The 19252-nt window shown below is 53.4% G+C and overlaps 4 protein-coding genes across 4 annotated transcripts; 1 reads left to right on the top strand and 3 right to left on the bottom strand.

Moving 5' to 3' along the window:
* Positions 1 to 326: 326 nt before the first annotated feature.
* GCG54_00012808 (uncharacterized protein) lies at positions 327 to 848 on the bottom strand (the record flags this gene model as incomplete). The annotated part of the gene is made up of 2 exons (XM_045412677.1): positions 327 to 733; positions 764 to 848. Coding segments are annotated over 2 exons (492 nt in total), but the record flags the coding sequence as incomplete, so codon positions are not given.
* Positions 849 to 2889: 2041 nt separating this feature from the next.
* GCG54_00012807 (Dehydrogenase mpl7) lies at positions 2890 to 4864 on the bottom strand (the record flags this gene model as incomplete). The annotated part of the gene is made up of 2 exons (XM_045412676.1): positions 2890 to 4608; positions 4769 to 4864. The coding sequence occupies 2 exons, from the start codon at positions 4862 to 4864 to the stop codon at positions 2890 to 2892; spliced, it is 1815 nt and encodes a 604-aa protein (XP_045268682.1).
* A 2508-nt stretch (positions 4865 to 7372) lies between these two features.
* On the top strand, positions 7373 to 8636 carry GCG54_00012806 (uncharacterized protein; the record flags this gene model as incomplete). Its single annotated transcript, XM_045412675.1, has 4 exons — positions 7373 to 7913; positions 7966 to 8083; positions 8135 to 8196; positions 8251 to 8636. The coding sequence occupies 4 exons, from the start codon at positions 7373 to 7375 to the stop codon at positions 8634 to 8636; spliced, it is 1107 nt and encodes a 368-aa protein (XP_045268681.1).
* A 2389-nt stretch (positions 8637 to 11025) lies between these two features.
* GCG54_00012805 (Highly reducing polyketide synthase FUM1) lies at positions 11026 to 18947 on the bottom strand (the record flags this gene model as incomplete). Its single annotated transcript, XM_045412674.1, has 9 exons — positions 11026 to 13997; positions 14051 to 14147; positions 14213 to 16371; positions 16433 to 16882; positions 16938 to 17430; positions 17483 to 17580; positions 17650 to 17773; positions 17824 to 18343; positions 18394 to 18947. 9 exons carry the CDS (start codon positions 18945 to 18947, stop codon positions 11026 to 11028), a joined length of 7467 nt encoding a protein of 2488 aa, XP_045268680.1.
* Between the last annotated feature and the right edge of the window lie 305 nt (positions 18948 to 19252).

Genomic DNA, 19252 nt, shown 5'->3' with positions numbered 1-19252 from the left:
GCAGGCCCAGTTTCCCGTCGTCCAATGCTTGCTTTGCTGACCCATAGCAAAGAGAAAGGGAGATCTCGCTCCCAATGTCCAGCGAGATATCTACCCATCACCCCGTGTCTGTCAAAGTCCTCAGCAACGCCTGAAAGTGCCGGTAGTCTGTCTTTCGAAAACGTAAGTTGCCGTTGACAATACCCTTCAAGAATCTTTGTCCATGTCTTCGACAGCCCGGTCGAGGAGGCACTCGTGAAGATCTTTCCGCTTTCCATCTTGATGTATGAGCCCGGGATCTTGCCGCTACACTCGCAGAATACACCATCATGACATTCCCACATCAGTTACTGGCTGGTAAAATGAACCAGGTGTGGCGACAGTATCTGTTCTTGAAGACACCAGCCTCGGGTGATCAGAGGTAAAGGACGACTTGATATGGTCTTATCATGCCTCGAAAACGGAGAGTGGTCGATGAAGCACCGGGTAAAGAAATGCCGTATTTTCCCGCTCAACTCGACAGTAGACTTATAGATTCGCCGCCTCCGGTCGTATAAAAAGCCTTCTTCTCCACCAGCCGCTGATGTCGCGGCGATGGTGATGTAGGCATTCCGATAGATGGAAGCCATTTGGCTGGCCTCTTTAGCCCAGTCATCTGGGTCGTCTTGAATTATGCATAAAGAATCGACCCAGATAAAGTCTATCCCTAGTGCACGGGTTACAGTGATGGCATCTTGAAAGGTCTTTGGCAGATCGGCCCAAGATAATCGCGATTTGTAGCGACCGAGGGTGGCCTTCGTTGTCTTCGCAGGTTGATGATGACCCCAGCAGTGACTTAGAGCAACATAATTGCAGTAATCGCCGTAAGCTTTCCTTTGGTCGCCAGTTTCGACAAGAAATACGTCGTCCTCGAAAGAGCCCACACGTACAAGTCTCGTAGGGGTATATGATTTTCTCGAAGCTGAGATGGACGAGCACAGTTTGTGCGAGCCAACACATATCGCCAGATTGGCACGGATAAAGTGGATGTAGTCATCCAGATTGACACAGCAACCTTCAGCTGGCTCGAGGCTCTTGCCAGCCCATGGGCAATTCTCCTCTGCCCGGTGTCAGTGATCACAAATCCCTATCCAGACCGTTTTTGGATGTCTGAACCCCGGAGCACTAACCAGAGGGTTTCACGTGGGTGCATCCCATCCCAAAACCCCATATGACAAAGTTTTCAGTTTGGAAATGAGGTTCCCGTCCAAAACACAGCCTGATCTTGATGTTGTAGTCGAGGGATGAAAATGATTCACCCAACAGGCCGATGCAACTGTTCAGTAAGAGCTTACAAGTCTTGCAACCATGATAGGAGGCATTTTGAATGTCAGAGATCTTGTAGACATATCCATTGCTAGGATGCTCCGAGCTAGGCTCCAAGTCATAGCAAACGGTGCACGAAGACATTGAAGCAACCGCACAAAATGTGTTTGAGAACGACCCGAATGGCCATAAAAGCGCGAGATCCCATAGGGGCATGTATAAAGGGCACGTTGTCATTCAACGGGCGCCATCATTGATTGTGACCGCAGATTTAAGAAGACTGACGGCGAAACTAAAGCGAAAGGAAATGAGCTCAGCTTTGAAGAGGAGGGGAAGTGTCTACTTATGCGAAGGGTGTGAGGGCGGAGGTCGTTCTGACGTCAATCTGGTGTGAACACTGACCAAAAATCAACATTGAGTCACACCGAGGTATAATGTAGACACATCCGACTTGTTATACCAATGAACGTCCGCAACGTGTTGCTGCGTGGCAGCGCTGCCGCAAGTGCAAATATTTACCAACCATTCCAAGCAAATCTAAGCAAGTGGAAGCTATCGCCACACCCAATTAAGCAAGTTTATACCCCTAAATTGACTCGAATACCTTGATTGATTCACCTATTTATAGATTAGCCTATAGGAGGCTATAGATCCGTCTTAGCCCTACTAATCTAGGTATGCTGGCTATGAGGGCATACGCGAGGGGCCCTTAGGAAGGGGGGGCGGGCTAGGAAAGAGGGATCTAAGGGCTCTAAGGGCTCTAAGGGCTGTGAGGGCTGTGAGGGCTGTGAGGGCTGTGAGTGCTATGAGGGCTATGTGAGAGGGTAATGAAGCTGTAGATAACTTCAAAATTACCTAATTAAGAAGTCAGAATAACGTAGTTTTGTACTATGCTTGAATTATTTTACTTGCAATTAGACTAATTAATCAAAGCCTTGTGGGAAATTTTCATCAACAGCAAGTCTGGGGGTCCAATTTGCTTTGATTGCACTTGTGGCAGCGCTGCTGCGTAGATGGGTATCTGTTCTGCCCATGAGAGGTTGTTGGCACAATTTCAAGTGGATACCAGCCCTGCGGATGTCTACGTGACCTAGTATGGCCAACCAGACAATAGCCATACCCTACAGTTTCAGCTGCGCGAACCGATCGTCGAATGAACGTCACATTGATAACCAGATGCGCAAGACACAGCTTGGCCTGTTTTTTTGCACGTCTTAGAGGTACAAGGAGATAATGTAGTTGAGATAAGAGGAGGAAAGCAAAGGTAGCTGTGCAACGCATCACTCAAGTCGACTGAGTCCACACGAGATAACTTGAGTTATGATGTTGCTGCCTTATAGGATGAAATGGTACTTAGTACTGATGCGACGCGATAGGCATTCAAGTTTTGTTGCCGCCCAGCACCTTATGAGAGAGCAAAGTGGCATTCGGTTCATGATCTTGTCGCTCGTGGTAAAGTCCTCGTACTACTATGCAGTAATGGCATCCTGGGGTTCCAACGTCTAAAGCTCGAAGACTGTGAATGATGTAAGGATATTGAAAAATAGTGAATTATCATTATTTTTAAATGATACGAAGTCTAATTATTTTTGACGCATCTCCACTCTACTGCTTAGCATCAGCGATAATACGCTCAGCCGCAATCTCAGCAATGCCGTACACAGCAGTCTGAACATGGGCAGAAACCAGCAGGGGGATAACACTGGCATCCACGACGCGCAGGTTTGAAGTGCCGTAGACCTTCAGGTTGGCGTCAACAACACCTCCGTCCTCCTTGGGCAGCATCGAGCACGTGCCGACGGGGTGGAAGATGCTCAGCGTGGTGTTGAGAGCAAACTCCTTCCACTGCTCGTCCGTCTGGACGACATCCAGACCGGGCTCGTACTCGCTCTCCCAGATGGAGGCCATGGGCTCGGTGGTGGCGATCTTGCGGCAGTACTTGATGGCCTGGATGGCGGCCTCGAGATCGTGCTCGTGGGCAAAGTAGTTGGGGTTGATGATGGGCTTGCCGGTGGTGTCGGCGGGGTTGATGTGAATGTTGCCACGGCTCATGGGGTGCATGATGGCCGCGATGAGGGTGAAGAAGCCCTTGCCGAAGAGGGGGGAGGTGGAGGCCGGGTAGCCCTTGACGCCGGTGTAACCATCGGAGAAGATGACCTCCAGCTGGGGGATAGCCGGGTTGGTCATGAACTCGAGCTTCTTCGCATCAACCTTGCTGGGGTCCTCGCCGGCGGCTTCCTTGGCGAGGGCGACCATTTGCGAGTCGTTGCCGAGGGCTTGTGCCCAGGTGGTAAAGGTGTACCCGCTGCCGGTGTAGTCGTACAGGGAGACTTCGCCGGCGTTCCAGAGGGCCAGCTGCTCGGCGGCGTAGGTGGTGTTGCTGCGCAGAATGTCGAAGGAGGTGTACTCGGGCTTCAGCTGGTAAGAGCTCTGGATACGGAGGTGGTCCTGCAGGTTCTCGCCGACACCGGGGAGGTCAATGACCTGGGCGATGCCCGATGAGTTGAGGACGGAGGCTTGGCCGATTCCGGACAGTTCCAGAAGACCGGGGCTCTGGATGGAACCAGCAGACAGAATGACCTCCTTGTTGGCTGCAATGACAGTTCCGTCCTGCAGAGTGACTCCGGTGGCCTGCTGCTCATCTCCAACCTGCTCGAGGTTGACCTTGGCAACAGTGGTATCGGACAGGATCTCCAAGTTGGAGCCAGCAATGGGGGCGTAGGCATTGGCGCTGTACGAGCGGCTGTAGTGAGTAGCATCAATGCTGCTGGGCTGATACATGACGCCCAAGGGGTTACCACCGAGTGACTCTAGGTTAGTCTTGATGCCCAGGGTGTTCATCGTCGGGATCCATGTCTCCTGGTGCTCGGGAATAATCCGATTGATGACCGCCTTGACCGGACCGCTGTCGCCAACGCCCTCGGAGCCGTAGGTGTCAGTGTTGATGCCAGTGAAGTTCTCCGACTTCTTCATGGCGGCAATCATGGTCTCCCAGTTCCACCCAGCATTACCAAGCGCCTCCCAGCTGTCATATTCCTCGGCGGCAGACCGATCATAGGACATGAGGTTGAGAGCAGAGCTGCCACCGAGGACTTTGCCGCGGTTCACGGAGAAGACACGGTTGTTGACGTTGGTCTGCGCCACGGTGGTGAAGTTCCAGTCATACTTGGTCGCCAGCGTCGAGCCCTTCATGCCAGGGACATTGATCTTGGGCTCGTCCCAGGCCTCGGGGCCCGCCTCGATTAAGAGAATTTTCGAGTCAGGGAGGCCCTCGCTCAGGCGCGCAGCCACGGCTACACCGGCCGTACCACCACCGACTACGATCTGGTTAAAGGGGTCAGTGTGTCGAGTCCGAACGCCGCCGCCGCCAACCAACAAACAAACGTTGCAATCAAATCAATCCGAGGAGAAAGCGAAGCGCCAACCCCCGCCGAAAAAAGCAACAAAAGGACCAAAAGGTCTGAAAATGGACGTGAAAACTTACATAATCGTAGGAGTCGTCTCCATAGGGCTGCGGCGCAGGCGCTGCAAAGACATGGGCCGCGAGGGCAGCAAATGCGAGACTCGACTTGACAAGCATGGCTAAGACGGTGGTGTACAGCGATCTTTTTCCCGAAATGGACCAGACAATAAGGTTTGAAAAATCGTCGGTTCAGCGATTGAGAGATCACGAAACGAGAGACGAGGATTCGCGAAAAGCTCAAACCAATGATGCGCGATATCTGCACGTCAGGCCTCCTGGACAAAAACCAACACACTCATGTACGACGATGGAGGGACGGTGGCGTGCCTTGACCATGCGTCACCTCCGGTGAGAGAAACGGGCTGAGCTGAGCCTTTTTGTACGTCCCACAAGATAGCGAATAAAAGTCGCAATTCGATAGTACGGATATTAAGACCACCACGGGCAATGTCGTCCAGCCAGAATGTGCTGATCATGAGCCACGCGGCCCAGCAAATATCCTAGTCGCCGCCCCAGGTCGCCGCTTGCCAAGTTCTACAACGGCACAAGGGCCAGAATCGGTGGGGTTCCGAACCATCATTCTGCCATATACGCGGGACGGCTGGTAGGACGACGGTTGGAAGCGTGGGTGAGAGGACGACAGGCCATACATAGTAAGCACTTATTAAGTCCCGACACTACGGACGCTACGCCAGGCCAACGCACACCTTCTTACATGGAAAAGATACGCGAGCCAACTACCCCGACGAGCTAAGGGGTGAGAAGAGGGGGAATTGCATGAGTAGTTCGTAAGCGGGCATAGCACAGTCTTATGCTCAGCCGGGCCCCAACGGTTAAAGACGAACGACACGCCCTCGCCGGCACGTTGGCTGTGCCCGGCGAATGCTACCGTACCATCGACGTTTCTGTTCCGGCGGGAACGGTTGGCAATGCGGAGCTGCGCCGGCCGGTCGTTCCTCCGGGGGAGGGTTCATGACTCAAGGATGTCCCCTGCCAGACCCATCCGACAACCTGACAGGTCCTTGTCTGGGCAAATCATCCGTCTTAGTCAATTATGAACAATTCCACCACAATCCCACGTCGCCAGGCATTGACGAGGTTGTCTTCCGGGCCTTCCCCGTCTCCTCGCAATTTTTGTTTACAGCACGACCCTCAGAGTGAACAGGCTTCCCCTGGGACACCCTTGACACCCGCGACGTTGCCGCCATTAGACTCGGCCACCTCCCTCACCTCGCCCGGAACCTTCGTTCTGGTTGGGTGGTGTAGAAAAAGAGGAGCGATGCCACCCAGCTCCTATGATATACTTCACGTCCGCGTCCGTATCTGTCTCAAGGCAATCTTCAAGATTGTCTTGTCGATGTGAGAGTTGACGGGATGATCGGATGGCCAGAGTGCGCAAAGCCAAAAATGAGAACATGATCGCCGTCAACATGCCTCGAAGCAGCACGACAGCCCTGCTTTGTCATTTTGGCCAAATCCACAAATCTGGAAATCATCACACCCCCTTGCGGCATTCTGCGCAACAGTCGACATGCGGCTTTTCGTCCCTGTCATATGTGCAGCAGCGGCGCAGGAGAAACCCACACCAGGCCGGGATTCTGGACGAATTGTCTTCAGCAGAGGCAACAGCATGCATCGGAAGATTGGAGGCCACTCAAACTCAATTTGTATCCATGGCCACACCGGGCAAAGCCTTGGAGGGGGTAACGCGAACCTGCGGAATGCTGCCCTTTTCTCTCCTCTCCTCTCTCTCTCAAGTCCGTCCACAACAGGAGACTCGGGCGAGACTTTTGTTCTCCAGGGTCAGTCTCTCGGCTGAGACACGCCAACACCCAAGATAGGCATGCGAGAGAGACATTGCACGCCACGCGCAGCCACGTTCCTGGCTCTAAGTTCCCGTGCCTGACACTCAAAATTGTTTCCGAGGTGACGAACAAGCGCCCACCTGAATGCTTAAAGCCCATTAACAAAAAGTATGTTGGACGATCTCCCATCCACAAATCCACAAGTCCACTGCAACTGCACGACAACACATCGAAGCATCGCTACCACCCTTTCCCACAAGGCCCGCGGGATGAACAGGTTGGGTCGTCGCCCTTCTGAGACATATGCGCCGTGTGCCCTGACCTCCTCCGTTTCCTTGCAGACCAGACCACCACTCGGCCTCACGCATGCAGGCTGTGCGGCGGAAACTGAATTACCTGCATCAGCTACACCTGGGTACTCGTTCCTTTTCGTCGCAGCTCTCTTAAGACGGCTACAAAGTCCTTAACACGCCCTTCCCCCCTCGTCCCTTACTTCTTAGCGTCCCCGTTCAAAGTCCGGGGCAACAAGACGAGCTGCCATCTCAAAGCAGATCTTGGCGATCGTCGTCGCCTTTGCCCTGTGCAGCCATTCGCCAGCACAGCACAACCACGACGCCAGCCGTGGGTCCCTCCCGCGCGGCGCCCCTTCTTCAATCTCTTACATTTATCCAGCGGATGGCCCAGCTCCTGGCTCCCGCGCACAAACCCTCGTTCCTTGCTTCCTGGCACTCAGGCTACCAGGTCTGATCTGGGAACCTGCCATTTTCTTTGCTTTTGTCAGCCCATCGTCAGCGAACAGTGTTGAACGACGACGATGACGATGGCGCCAGTGACTCCTCCGAACCCGCTGCCGCCGGACGAGAATGTGAACCCGACTCTGCTAGCGATATCCGGCGTGCTCATCTTCTTCGTCATCTTCACGACGACTCTGCGGCTCTACGTGCGCTTCTCACTACGGCACCTAGGATGGGACGACTACTTGATGGCAATCACCGCCAGTCTCGGCATCGTCAGATACGGCGTTCAGTGTGCGCAAGGCGCGACCGGAAACGGGAGGCATAGATGGTATATTTCGTCGGAGGAGTACGTCAACAACAATATGCTGGGATGGTTCGGGCAGATTCTCCTCTTCGCCAGCGTCTGTCTGCTCAAGTGCTCGATTATGCTGCTGTTGCTGCGCATCAAGGATTCCAGCCGGATGAAGTACTTCCTCTGGACTGTTATGGGTGGGTTGGTGATCACCAACTTCGGTGTCATCATCATCCTCCTGGCAGAGTGTGACCCCGTGGAGGCGTACTGGACCGGAGTGGGGAAGTGCTGGGATGCGAAGATCCGGATTTACGCCATTTACTTGACGATTTGTGAGCTCGTCTACCAGAAGGCTTTGCCCAGACTTTGGCTAACATGGAATAGCTTACTCAGTGTTGACCGACTTGCTTTGCTCGTTCCTGCCTCTGGCCGTCGTCTGGCAAGTCCGAATTCCCTTGACAACGAAGATTTCAGTTGGCGGACTTATGAGTCTTGGACTGATGTAAGAAACTCATCAAATATGGCGATTAGACTGATGCTAACCCCTCGACAGTGCAACCGGTTTTGGAATTGCGAGAGCCGCTTCTCTTGGCCTCGTCACCAACGACCTCAGCTGTATGTATTGCATTTCCCCTCCTCATTCACTTGAGAGCTGACTTGGAAAATTAGACGTCTACGCTGTAACAGCAATTTGGTCCAATCTCGAACTTTACCTTGGCATTATTGCCGGAAACCTCGCACTGTCGCGTTCAATTTTCTTCTATTTCTTCGGCGAAAAGCAGCCGCAATCTCACCCTTCAGCGTACGCCAGCAACTCGTACGCGAATTCACAAACTAGGTCCGCGTACCTCAACAGCAGGTTGCGCGGCGACAACGCCGGTCCTGGTGGGACCGACACATACATCCGCTCCGAACGACGACCATCCGTGAAAAGCGACCACAGCGAAATACCATTGGAACCCGGAATTCAAAAGAGAACGGAGTTCTGGGTTTCGGAAGAAGACGTCGAGAGCGAAGCATCTACAGCAAGAGCAGGAAAGCAGTCACCATTATAGGACGGAGCTGGTTGAGATTTTCAAGTACACGTAGCTCGCAAGGAGCTCACGCATGCTACGGTGTTGGGGGAAGTACTATGAAAAAGCGCACGCCATCAGATACCCGGCAGAGGAGGCCACAGTACCGTCACGACCTGCCCTGGAATTGAGCTGTTATGCGTTGAATGTTGGTTTTAGTTTCTATGAAAAGATAATGATAATGAGGTCAGGTTATCTCGCAATTGCGCCAATTGCCGCTCGTCGTGTGAATGCCAGGGAAGACGCTCCATCCAACGATCTGATGTCCTGATATGGAATGTCGGGCACTAGATGGAGTCGTCAGAACCAAAGATGTCTCTTCTGTCAAAGCGCTCGCCATTACCCACTTCCTGCCAAACGCAAGCCTCTTTTTACGCAATTTGAAGGCTGAGAAATCCGAGCATCCTGGCCTGACCGTTACACCCGCCAGCGTCAGATGGGGCCGAAGTGGGTTGACAATTCTCGTTCCCTGCGGGTAAGAATTGTCTGAGCGCGTGGAGTTCGAGACTCAACTGACAGTCGGAGATAGCACCCGATTGATGACATTGGCTGCCCAGGCAGAGGCGCAAGCTGCGAGCCCCGGTCGTTCTTCAACGGCGGGATTCTCACGCCGGCCGCTCTCCGTTCATTAGCGAGCTTGGCCCGCCTAAGACGAAGACGCATCAGGCACCTCGTTCTTTCTCCCCGGAGTTTGAGGGGAACCAACAGGTTTCGGGAGCTGCAACTTTCAGGGTCGGTTTTTCTGCCCCTGGCTCATAACGGTGGGTGGAAAAGGGTCAATCCCCGTGTCTTCCGGCGCCAAGCAGGGATCTTTCAGCAGGGCTGCAAGGCACCGGGATTTGCCGTAAGCACGGCCGTCGCGGACGGGCAGCAAGAAACCGGTGGGCTTCGCGGAGCGCGATAGCCGTATGGCTGGCCAGCGTCGCATCGTCGAATAGCCGTGGGGTGGTGGGAAGGCGGGAGGAGGAGACGGCAAAGTGAAGGTTCATCTGAGCGAGTCTACGCAGTGGTCAGCCTACAGGTCTGTCCGTACAGTCGGCATCATCAAATGCTCTCGTCAGAGCTTAATAATGTAACACCTTCATCTCATGTCTTCCAGCCTACGTTGGGGTGGTAGCACTGATGCGGCCTTGGACGTGATGCCAAAGGCTAAGTGAAGTGCTCCTGCAACCTTAAACGCGCATTTGGGGCGGCAAGTCTGTTTTGAAGAGCCGGCGACGTGCGTGACCTTGCAGCTGCTTGTAAGCTATGACAAGCCGTTAGAGACGTTGACTTAGCAATTATCAAGACAAAGCAACACGCAAGGCCAGACATCAGTTATCGCCGACTGAGCCATTGTTAGCTGCTGTCGAATCCACAGACCACGAGATGTTTCGATGCGATGCGGAATTAATAAAAAGAAAAGAAGGTTAATCGTGGAGCGCAAGCACCACCAGTTGACCCCGTCAGAGCTCTCGGGAGCGATACCGAGGCAGCCCGCGAGCCGTTTCGCAGCCTATGTCAACGTCCGAACGAACTACTGGAGAAAACCCAAATAATGCTGATTAGATTACACCGGGATTGGATGTCTTGTCGATTGGTGGCCGCAGTCGCGAGGCGAGTTTCAAGCACACTGTCGCGTCTCTCGAAACAAACGTACTCTTGGCTGGGTGTCGAATGGCGCAGTTCTTTTCCCGATGTTGACGATCTTACACACAAGGTTCCTTGAGAGTGGATAAGATAGGCGCAGATTACGCCGAGGCAATTTCGAAGGCGGGAGAAACACGGCTGCTCATCTACAACCCTTAGCTCAGACTGGTGCTTTACTCCTCATCATATCCAAAGCGAGCAAGGGTAGATGGATTGTCAATCACTGTGTGTTAAAAATAGAAACACCTGGCGGAACAGCCCAAGGCCATTGACGCAAAAGCAAAAGATTGCGCCGAGGGGAAATCCGAACCCCCGGCTCCCCGACGCTGCTTGATGGCAACGGAGAATTTTACCACTAAACCATCGGCGCAAGTAAGCGGGATCGAATAACTCCGAATCCCGATGCTGGTGGTGGCCTCAGGGCAGACCATGATCCCTAGCTTCATCGGGTTGCGCTGATTCTTGTCTCATGCTTCATGCCGGGGCGATCGTGTAAAGACCACACAGGTCGGATATAACACGATACTCATTCTAGCATCCATTCGAGCCGAACACTGCACTGTCGATTCATCTCTATTGTCAACTCATTTCAATACTGATAGAGAAGTCCGATCAGCTGTTCACTCCTTTTGCCATTCTTTCTTTGCTCGTCAATATTTATTAAGCTATGTTTTCGTCAAGCTCCTGATATCCGTGATTGTGTGTTTAGCGCATTTCCTCTAACTCCAATAATACATTCTGTTCAACTCGATATTTTCTTCTTCAATTGTCCGACAGCCAGCTGTCCCAGCTGATCAAAGCTCTGGGCACTCGTCAGCTGAAGCACACTCACATCAACTCCCATCGTATGCTTCCACCAGTTGCGGATCTCAATAGTCATGAGCGAGTCGACACCAAGCGCCGACGGTGACAGGCTTGTATCAACTCCCCCTTCGTCAATCTCTCTCATCAAGAAACCAAAGACCCTCTGAGCAATCTCCTTTGACAAATGAACGGCAGTGGCTGGAGAATCTAACTCCTGTGGGTTGCCTTGAAGACGGGCGATGTAGTCTGCCAATCCAGGGCGACCAGAATTGTTTTGCGATGAGGCGGCGTCTTCTGAGTTATTCAGGTAGTGAGCCATGCGCGGGTCTTGCTTCCACACGACGCGGTTGATTGGATCATCGATGGGGATAGTGCAGTCGAGGCCAACAACTACTTGGCTGTTGAGCCCGCTGTTGTTCTCGTTGCCAGTGTCTCGCGATGTGGCGATTGCAAGCTGCAAGCCCTCCAGCATCTCCGACTCGGAAACTAACTTTGCACCGGCTTTTCTCATGGCATCCTCGACATCTTGAGTTCGGCTGACATAGCCAACGTCTTCCACGCCACCGAGGTCAACAACTGAGCATGGCATTCCAAGACCCCGACGGTACTGCGCGAAGCTGTCGAGGAATGTATTGGCTGCGGCATAGTTTGCTTGACCCGGATACCCGTGAATGCCAGACATGCTGCCAAACAGCACAAAGAAGTCTATGTCAGCCGGGAGAACGCGGTGCAGATTCCACGTGCCGCGAATCTTGGGGTCTGTTGCTGTCTGCCATTGAGACAGACTAAGCGTTGGCAGCGACCCGTCTGCAAGGACCATTGCAAGATTGATTACACCGGCGATGCGCTTGGATGAAGATATCCTCGAAACGATGGCCGCGACAGCTGATTCGTCTGTGATGTCGCATGCAATGGCAGTTATTCTGCAGTCCATTCCCTCCAGCTCGGCAATGAGGACTTGGTCTTCAGCGCCACTACCAGCTGATCTGGAAAGAAAAACCAGGTCTCGTGCGCCATACGACACCATCCAGCGTGCAATTGAGCCACCAAGACCGCCCATACCACCTACTAGCATGTAGGTAGCGTCATTTCTGAAAGCTGGAGTTGGCGTTGGACGGGCGACCTTAAGAGCATCTTGTTTCTCGTCGCTGACATCGATGACGACCTTGCCAATATGGGTACCCTTGTAGACGTAGCGGAAGGCATCCTGAACATCTCCACAAGAGAAAATACGTGACGGCTTTACCGGCGAGATCAATCCCTTCTCGTACAGCTCAACTGCCTGCTCCAATAGGCGAGCCACGATGCTAGGATCCTGCGCCGCAAGGTTGGCCATCTCAACGCCCACAAAAGACCGATTCTCGTCGAACGCCGCCATGGAAAGGCTGCCGCCAGCGAGGGTGTCACGTTTTCCGAGCTCGACGAACGTTCCATGGGGAGCCACACACTCCCACGACGCATGTAGCAGCTCGCCTGAGAGAGAGTTGAGCACGACATCTACGCCACGGCCACCAGTTGCCGCCTTGACACCTTCAACGAAACTAGTGTCTCGCGAACAGAAGATGTTTTCTCTCGGGATGCCCCACTCGCGAGACACGAAGTCGGCTTTCTCATCGCTGCCGACCGTCGCATAGACCTTGGCCCCGATCCATCTGGCAATCTGCATGGCAGCGATACCAACGCCGCCGGCAGCACTGTGAATCAACACGCTCTGCTCGGCTCGAAGTCCGGCCTTTTCAACAAGAGCTCGTAAGACTGTGATGAAGATGCATGGCATACCAGCGGCATCTGCGAAGCTCAGAGAATTGGGGATGCGCACGCATAGCTGAGCCGGAGCATGCACTTCTGTCGAGAAGCAAGCCGCTTGCGGGGCGAAAACCATGACACGATCTCCGACACGAAGGTTCGTGACTGAAGATCCCGTGGCTGTCACTACGCCGCTGGCTTCACAGCCGAGACCTTCGGACGAAGAAGGGGTGATGAGACCCATGGCCGTGACGACATCTTTGAAGTTGAGGCCGGCTGCGTGGACTTTGATCTGTACGGAGTGGGGAGGGGGCTTCTCAGGCATTGTGCGAGATACCCACTTGAGAGTCTGAAGAGCTCCAGGTCTGCCAATTTGCAGCATCTTTGTGGGAGATGGAGGGCTGGTGGCTGGAAGGGATCGAGATATTGGTGTCCACTGGCAACGTGGAATCAAGACCTTCCCTGAGGAGTATGAAAACTCCATCTCGTGGGATTGGTCTTGATCAACAATGACTCTGCGCAAGATCTGAGAGACCGCATGTAGGGCGGCGGCTTGCACGTTATCCAGCTCCAACGTGGCAAATGTGAGACCCATCTCGGCGCGAACTGTACGCGCTACGCCGAGCACGGGGGCATAGGTCGGATCGGTGGGTTTGAACTGGCAAGACTTGGTGACCCAGAGGAGACCAGAGTTCTTTGACTCCATGGCTTTCACCAACCGCTTGAAAGCATCAAGCTTGTCCTGCGTCATGTCGTGAAAGTAACCATCTCCACGACAGAGGTCCACAACAGACACAACGGTGCCAGCAATTTCGACATCCTTCGACATCAAGCCTGTGCAAGTGACCTTGTAGCCCTGATCTTCTAGTGTTTGACGCAGCTGAGATGCCACGGGGTGCGTCTTCTCATATTCGTAGAGCAACGTGACTTGCTTTGTCTGTGATGATGGCTGCAGGTCGTGCGGAGCGGGCTGAGCAACAATGGTGGCGTTTAATGTATCCTTCCCTACGCCATCGTAAAAAACATTTGGCGTAGAGAAGCCTGCGGCTTGCAGACGCTCTTGCCATTGTCCTGGGGAGATGTACGGTTCGTCGATGCGCTGGTCAGCCTCTCCGAGCCACCATCCTGAGAAATAGCCAAAGATAAAATTGATCCATTTGGTTTCTGTCGAGGCTTAGTATCAAATCTCATATAATATGACGAAGTGCGCTACTCACCACTGCATAGCTCGTGCATAAGCAGTCGACCATCTGGCTTTAGAAGTGACCTGGCATGTCTCAAGGTCTGCGTCAAGTCTGGGGTGGCGTGAAGGACCTGAGGAAAATGTCAGTACGATCGATGAACTCCTTTCTTAACTGAGGGCGCTTGGGTTGTCTTACGTTGCTGGCAACAATCAGATCGTACTGTTCCCCACCGAAACCCTGTTCGGCAGGACAACGGCTGATATCCAAGACACGGTAGTCAACGAACCCAGACGGGACATCTTCAAATCTCTTCTGGGCTGCTGGGAAGAAGCCAGCAGACACGTCTGTGAAGACATACTTGCCAACGACCTGCCCCTCACTGAAGCAGGAAATGAGATGTCTCAAGATCCGAGCCGTCAAGCCACCTGTTCCGGCGCCAATTTCCAGAATTCTTAGGTGTCTGCCGCGCTTGTGGGACAAGAGCTCCAGCAGAGGTTTATAAGAGAACAAAGTATTCATCCAGTCGTAAAGTTCGTGTAGCGCGTTGTCCTGGAGGAACACGTCGAGAGGCACCCGTTCGGAGTTGAAGAATTCTCGTGCATGGGTAAAGCAGCGCTTGATCAACGTAGCCACTGACGATGCTGGCGTTTGTTCAAGCTGCGCTGAGATGGCCTCAATTTGCAGCAAACAATCTTTTGATTTCATGTCGGAGACTCCCTTGGCCAGTGACATGCGATGTAATAGCCATTCATAGTGCTTTCTGAGATGTGGCTGTGTTTCCACGTCCAGATCCAAGCCAGCCAGATCATCCAAGGTGGCAGCACCGCAAAGCAAGAAGAGATTCTCAAGCAGTCTGTGAATATTCGGGAATGTCTCATCGGCTTGCGAGGAGACCAGCTGTGTTGAATCAACGAGGTCGAGGTCTGGCTTCCACAACATCTGGACTACCTTCGCATCAGTTGACTTGTCGTCGGAGGTCTCAAGATCTACTGGAGAGAAACGGAGATCTTTCATGAAAATAACGGGGCTTTGATTGGCTTTTCCAGACAGATAACCAATGCTGTTGCCCTCGCAGCTGCCAGAACCTCCCTTCGTCGAAGTCTGCAGGTGAATCAATCCGGACGATGCAGAGCCGCTGATGAAAATCTCGCCAATGTGGGTGGGCAGATACAACTTGTCCAGCAGGCGTGGTTGTCCGGAGTTATTGGCTACCACCAAGGACTGGAGGACTTGGTCTATGGTTCTGGAGTGGAGGGCATATGTCGTCTTCAATTCGTTGCTATCAGGAGCATCTGAAATTTCCGCGGCGGCAGCAGGTGAGCACACGCTCGCTTTGATATTCTGCATGCCCCTGAATAGAGGACCGTAATTGTAGCCCACTTTCGACATGGCTTTGTACCACCGCCGAGGTTCGACAGGTCGTAGGAAGGCGTCATCTGAAAGAAGTGGAAAGTCCGGGCCTTGAGAGGCCTTTCCATCCTTCACGCGGCAGACACAGTGCGTAGTCCATACACCGGACTTGTGACTCTGGATGCTGACCTCCCACCAGTCTGATACGCCGGATTGAGTGAGCGTTTCACGGCGTGTAGAAGTCAGAAGCTCTAAACCTTGGCCAGAGGAGAGGACCAAGGCATTCATGACCTGCAGGCCACGAATTGTGAAGTCGGTCTGGCCAGACAGTTGCCGGACGGCTTCTCCAACCATAGCGATGTATCCAGCAGCGGGGAAAACAATATCTGAGCCAACGCAGTGGTCCTTAAGCCATGGTACTTTCTCGAATGACAGAACACAACGCCAGCTAGGCGTCGAGGTGCTGTCTTCAAGCACACGCGAGCCCAACAGCTCATGAGGGGGTTGCTCAGGAAACTGCCACGCCTTGATGACTCTTGACTCCGGCCAGTACTTCTTGCTCAGATGCCAAGGATACGGTGGAAGATCCGTGAGCGGACGGACGCCGTCCAACACTGGGAACACCACTGGCACACCGCGGCAGTGTAGCTCGCCAACTGCGGACAAAAACGAGATCATGCTGTTTGCGCCGCGCTTTTGCGCGGTGATATATGCTGGCGTCATTGCATTTTCCGAGTAAATTTGCTTGAGCGGGCCTGCGAGTGCCGAGTGTGGGCCAACTTCGAGGTGGAGGCTTGTCGATGATGTTTGAAGAAGTCTCGTGACAGCTTGACGGAAAAGAACTGGAGACTCGAGATTGCGTTGCCAGTATTCTGGGCCAAAGTCGGAAGCGCGTTCTAGCTTCTGCAGCGAGACACTTGAGAAGAAGGGGATCTTGGGGGAGTGGGGGCTCAGATGTGGCTTCAGGAGGGCTTGGTACTCTGCACCCACCACGCGCATGTGATCTGGGAAGAAGCGATGTTAGTGCTCTGCAGTATTTGTTTGGCAGTAAAAGTCGTAGCTTACGAGAATGATAGGCCTTGTCAACCTTCAACAGTCGGACCAAAGCGTCCGGCTTTGCCTCTTTGATGGCATTGCAGACACCCTCGAGAGGCTCGACGTCGCCAGAAAGAGTGACGCTGGAGTTGCTGTTCTCACAGGCGATCGTGACCCCGGCCACCAGAAAAGGCGTTACCTGATCTCTCCCGAGACCAATGGCAGCCATGGCACCCTGTTTCTTCAACCTCTTGGCCGTGAAGCCACGGTAGTATGCGACTATGATGGCCTCTTTGAGGGTGAGCACACCAGCGGCGTATGCAGCGGCGATCTCGCCACTGGAGTGACCAACTACTGCTTTTGGTACAACACGGTATCGGGCAAGGTGCCGTACAAGAGCGACCTGCAGGGCTGTGCAAATTGGCTGAGCATATTCCGCTTCGCCTAAACGAGACATTGCCTCAGATCGCATCAATTCGCCTATAAGGACTTGGTTAGTGTCCATTCGAATCTTGAAGCTGAGTTGATCACATACCTCTGATGTCCCAGCTCGGCCGGTGGTCTTTCGGAAGACCCTTCAAAGCCGCGTCCATCTCACGAATATCTTGCAGGACTTCCCGACTGGTCTTCAGGAGGTGAGAGCCCATCCTTGCCCACTGGGCGCCCTGGCCAGTAAAAACAAATGCGATACCGGCATTCTGTGTGTTGGATCTGAAACTTGGTAATGGCGGTGGGTTAAAGACCAAGTTCTCGCACTCATCGGTCACAACAGTGAACGTCCGGTAGCCCAAATGTGAACGGCGATGTGTCAAAGTGTGAGCAAGCCCCTCCAGCCTGGACGGCTGCATACTCAGAAATGTCTTGTAACCCTTCACCATGGCTTTAAGGGACTCCTCGTGGCCAGCTGAGAAAAGGAGCAGAGTTGCCGGCTCTCTTCGGAGGGGTGGAGACGGCGGCGGGGTATCCATATTGCCGGGGCCCCGGGCGGCCGTCGGCCTTGTCACTGAAGCCGCCGATTCTAGAATTATCTGAACGGTTTAGAGATCTTGCCATGAATGAGAAGAGAGAAAGGTTTCTTACATGTACGTTGGTTCCTCCGATGCCAAAACTGTTCACCCCAATCCGCTCAGCGCGATCCTCGGGCCAAGGCGTGGGTTCGGTCGGGACTTTCAGACCAGCTGATGAAAACGGTACTGCAAGTATGACCCATCAGAACTCCTCCTGTGCCTCTGAATCTTTGTACTTACTGCTAACGCTTGGATTCTCAAATTTGATATTGGGTATAATAGTGCGAGTTTCAAGGGACAAAACGGCCTTTACGATGCTGGTGATGGCCGAAGCAGCTTCTGAATGTCCCAGGTTCGGTTTTACCTGAACGATAATTAGCACGCACGGCATCTCCCAAGACATGCAGCACTTACCGAGCCGATCAACATGCCCTTGTCACCGAACACTGTTCCAACAGTGCATGCTTCAATGGTATCTCCAACAGACGTCCCAGTCCCGTGACACTCAACCATCGCCGTCTGCCACATGTCACTCTCTGGAATGCCGGCAAAGCGATATGCATCGCGAATCAACTCCTGCTGAGCCTGGGCACTCGGTGTTGTCAAACCGAGCGTCTTGCCGTCTGAATTCGTCGCTGACCCGCGAATCACCGCCCGAATCGGATTCCCGTCTCTGATTGCCAAGTCGAGTCTTTTGACAAACAGGCAGTTGACAGCTTCAGCGCGTACATAACCATTGGCGCTAGAGTCAAAAGTCTTGCAGGATGCATCTGGAGATAAAACGCTCTGCTCAGCCATGAGCTTGGTGAAGCCTGGCGACAACATGAGATTGGACCCTGCCACAACAGCTGAGTCGCACTCGCCGGCGCGGATGGCCTGGCAAGCAAGATGCACGGCGAGTCCTGCCGCCGAACACGCTGTGCGAACGGTCATGCTACCACAGAATCAGTGATGGTGATCATAGTTACGCGTCGGCAGGCTCACCTTGGCCCTCTCAGATCAAATGCATGAGATACTCTGTTCGCCTGGACGAAGTCCATGTACCCCGTGAGACGATACATGCCGTCGTCCTGCGTGTCAACGGCGTGCATCTCCCGCCAGTCGTCCCCAAAGCTGCCCACGTAGCACCCGATCCTCTGGCCCTGCCATTCCGTTTCTGCAGCGCTCTCCAGCGCTTCCCAGACCACCTGCAGTAACAGTCGCTGTTGCGGATCAAGCTTTGACATTTCTTTTGGGTTCATCGAGAATAATGAGGGATCGAATTTTGTGACATCGTCGTTAGAGAGCCAGTAGCCCTCCTCCGTCGGGAGTGACCCTGACTTTCCGGTTGCTGTGAAATGGTGGTTTTCAGACGTGTACCGCGGCTGGTCGGGTTTCGAGCGGGCATCTTTGCGGGAGATGAGGAAGTTGTAGAGAGATGTCGGGGTGTTGATCCCGCCTGGGAGTCTTAGGCCTATGCCGCAGATTGCGATCGGTGTTGGCCTGGTGTCGTTTGGTGCTTGCGTGTTGTCCTCTTTTGGGAGGCCATCTGATGCCATGATGGACGTAGTGACACGACGTATATTGACGTATCGAATCTGGACAACTCAAATTCGACCAGAATGTTTCTAGATGTTTTCCACTAACCGAGAATTCGAACTGAATTGCATGCGTTTCTGAGAATGCAGTCTCAACATTCAGCTGCAATGCCCATGACGCGCTGCTCGCTCCAGGGTCGACGTTCAGTGACATGGGATCCCAATCTGTCTCCATAGCGGAAACCTTTGGGGGGTGAAATGAGTTCGGACCGCGCGAATTGGGGCTTCTGATAGGAGGCCATGTTCGGTCCGGCAGTCTTTATGTT

The sequence above is a fragment of the Colletotrichum gloeosporioides genome (assembly GCF_011800055.1).
Source record: "Colletotrichum gloeosporioides strain Lc1 chromosome Unknown consensus_16, whole genome shotgun sequence".
NCBI classification, from domain to species: domain Eukaryota; kingdom Fungi; phylum Ascomycota; class Sordariomycetes; order Glomerellales; family Glomerellaceae; genus Colletotrichum; species Colletotrichum gloeosporioides.
This window is presented reverse-complemented; position numbering and strand designations above follow the sequence as displayed.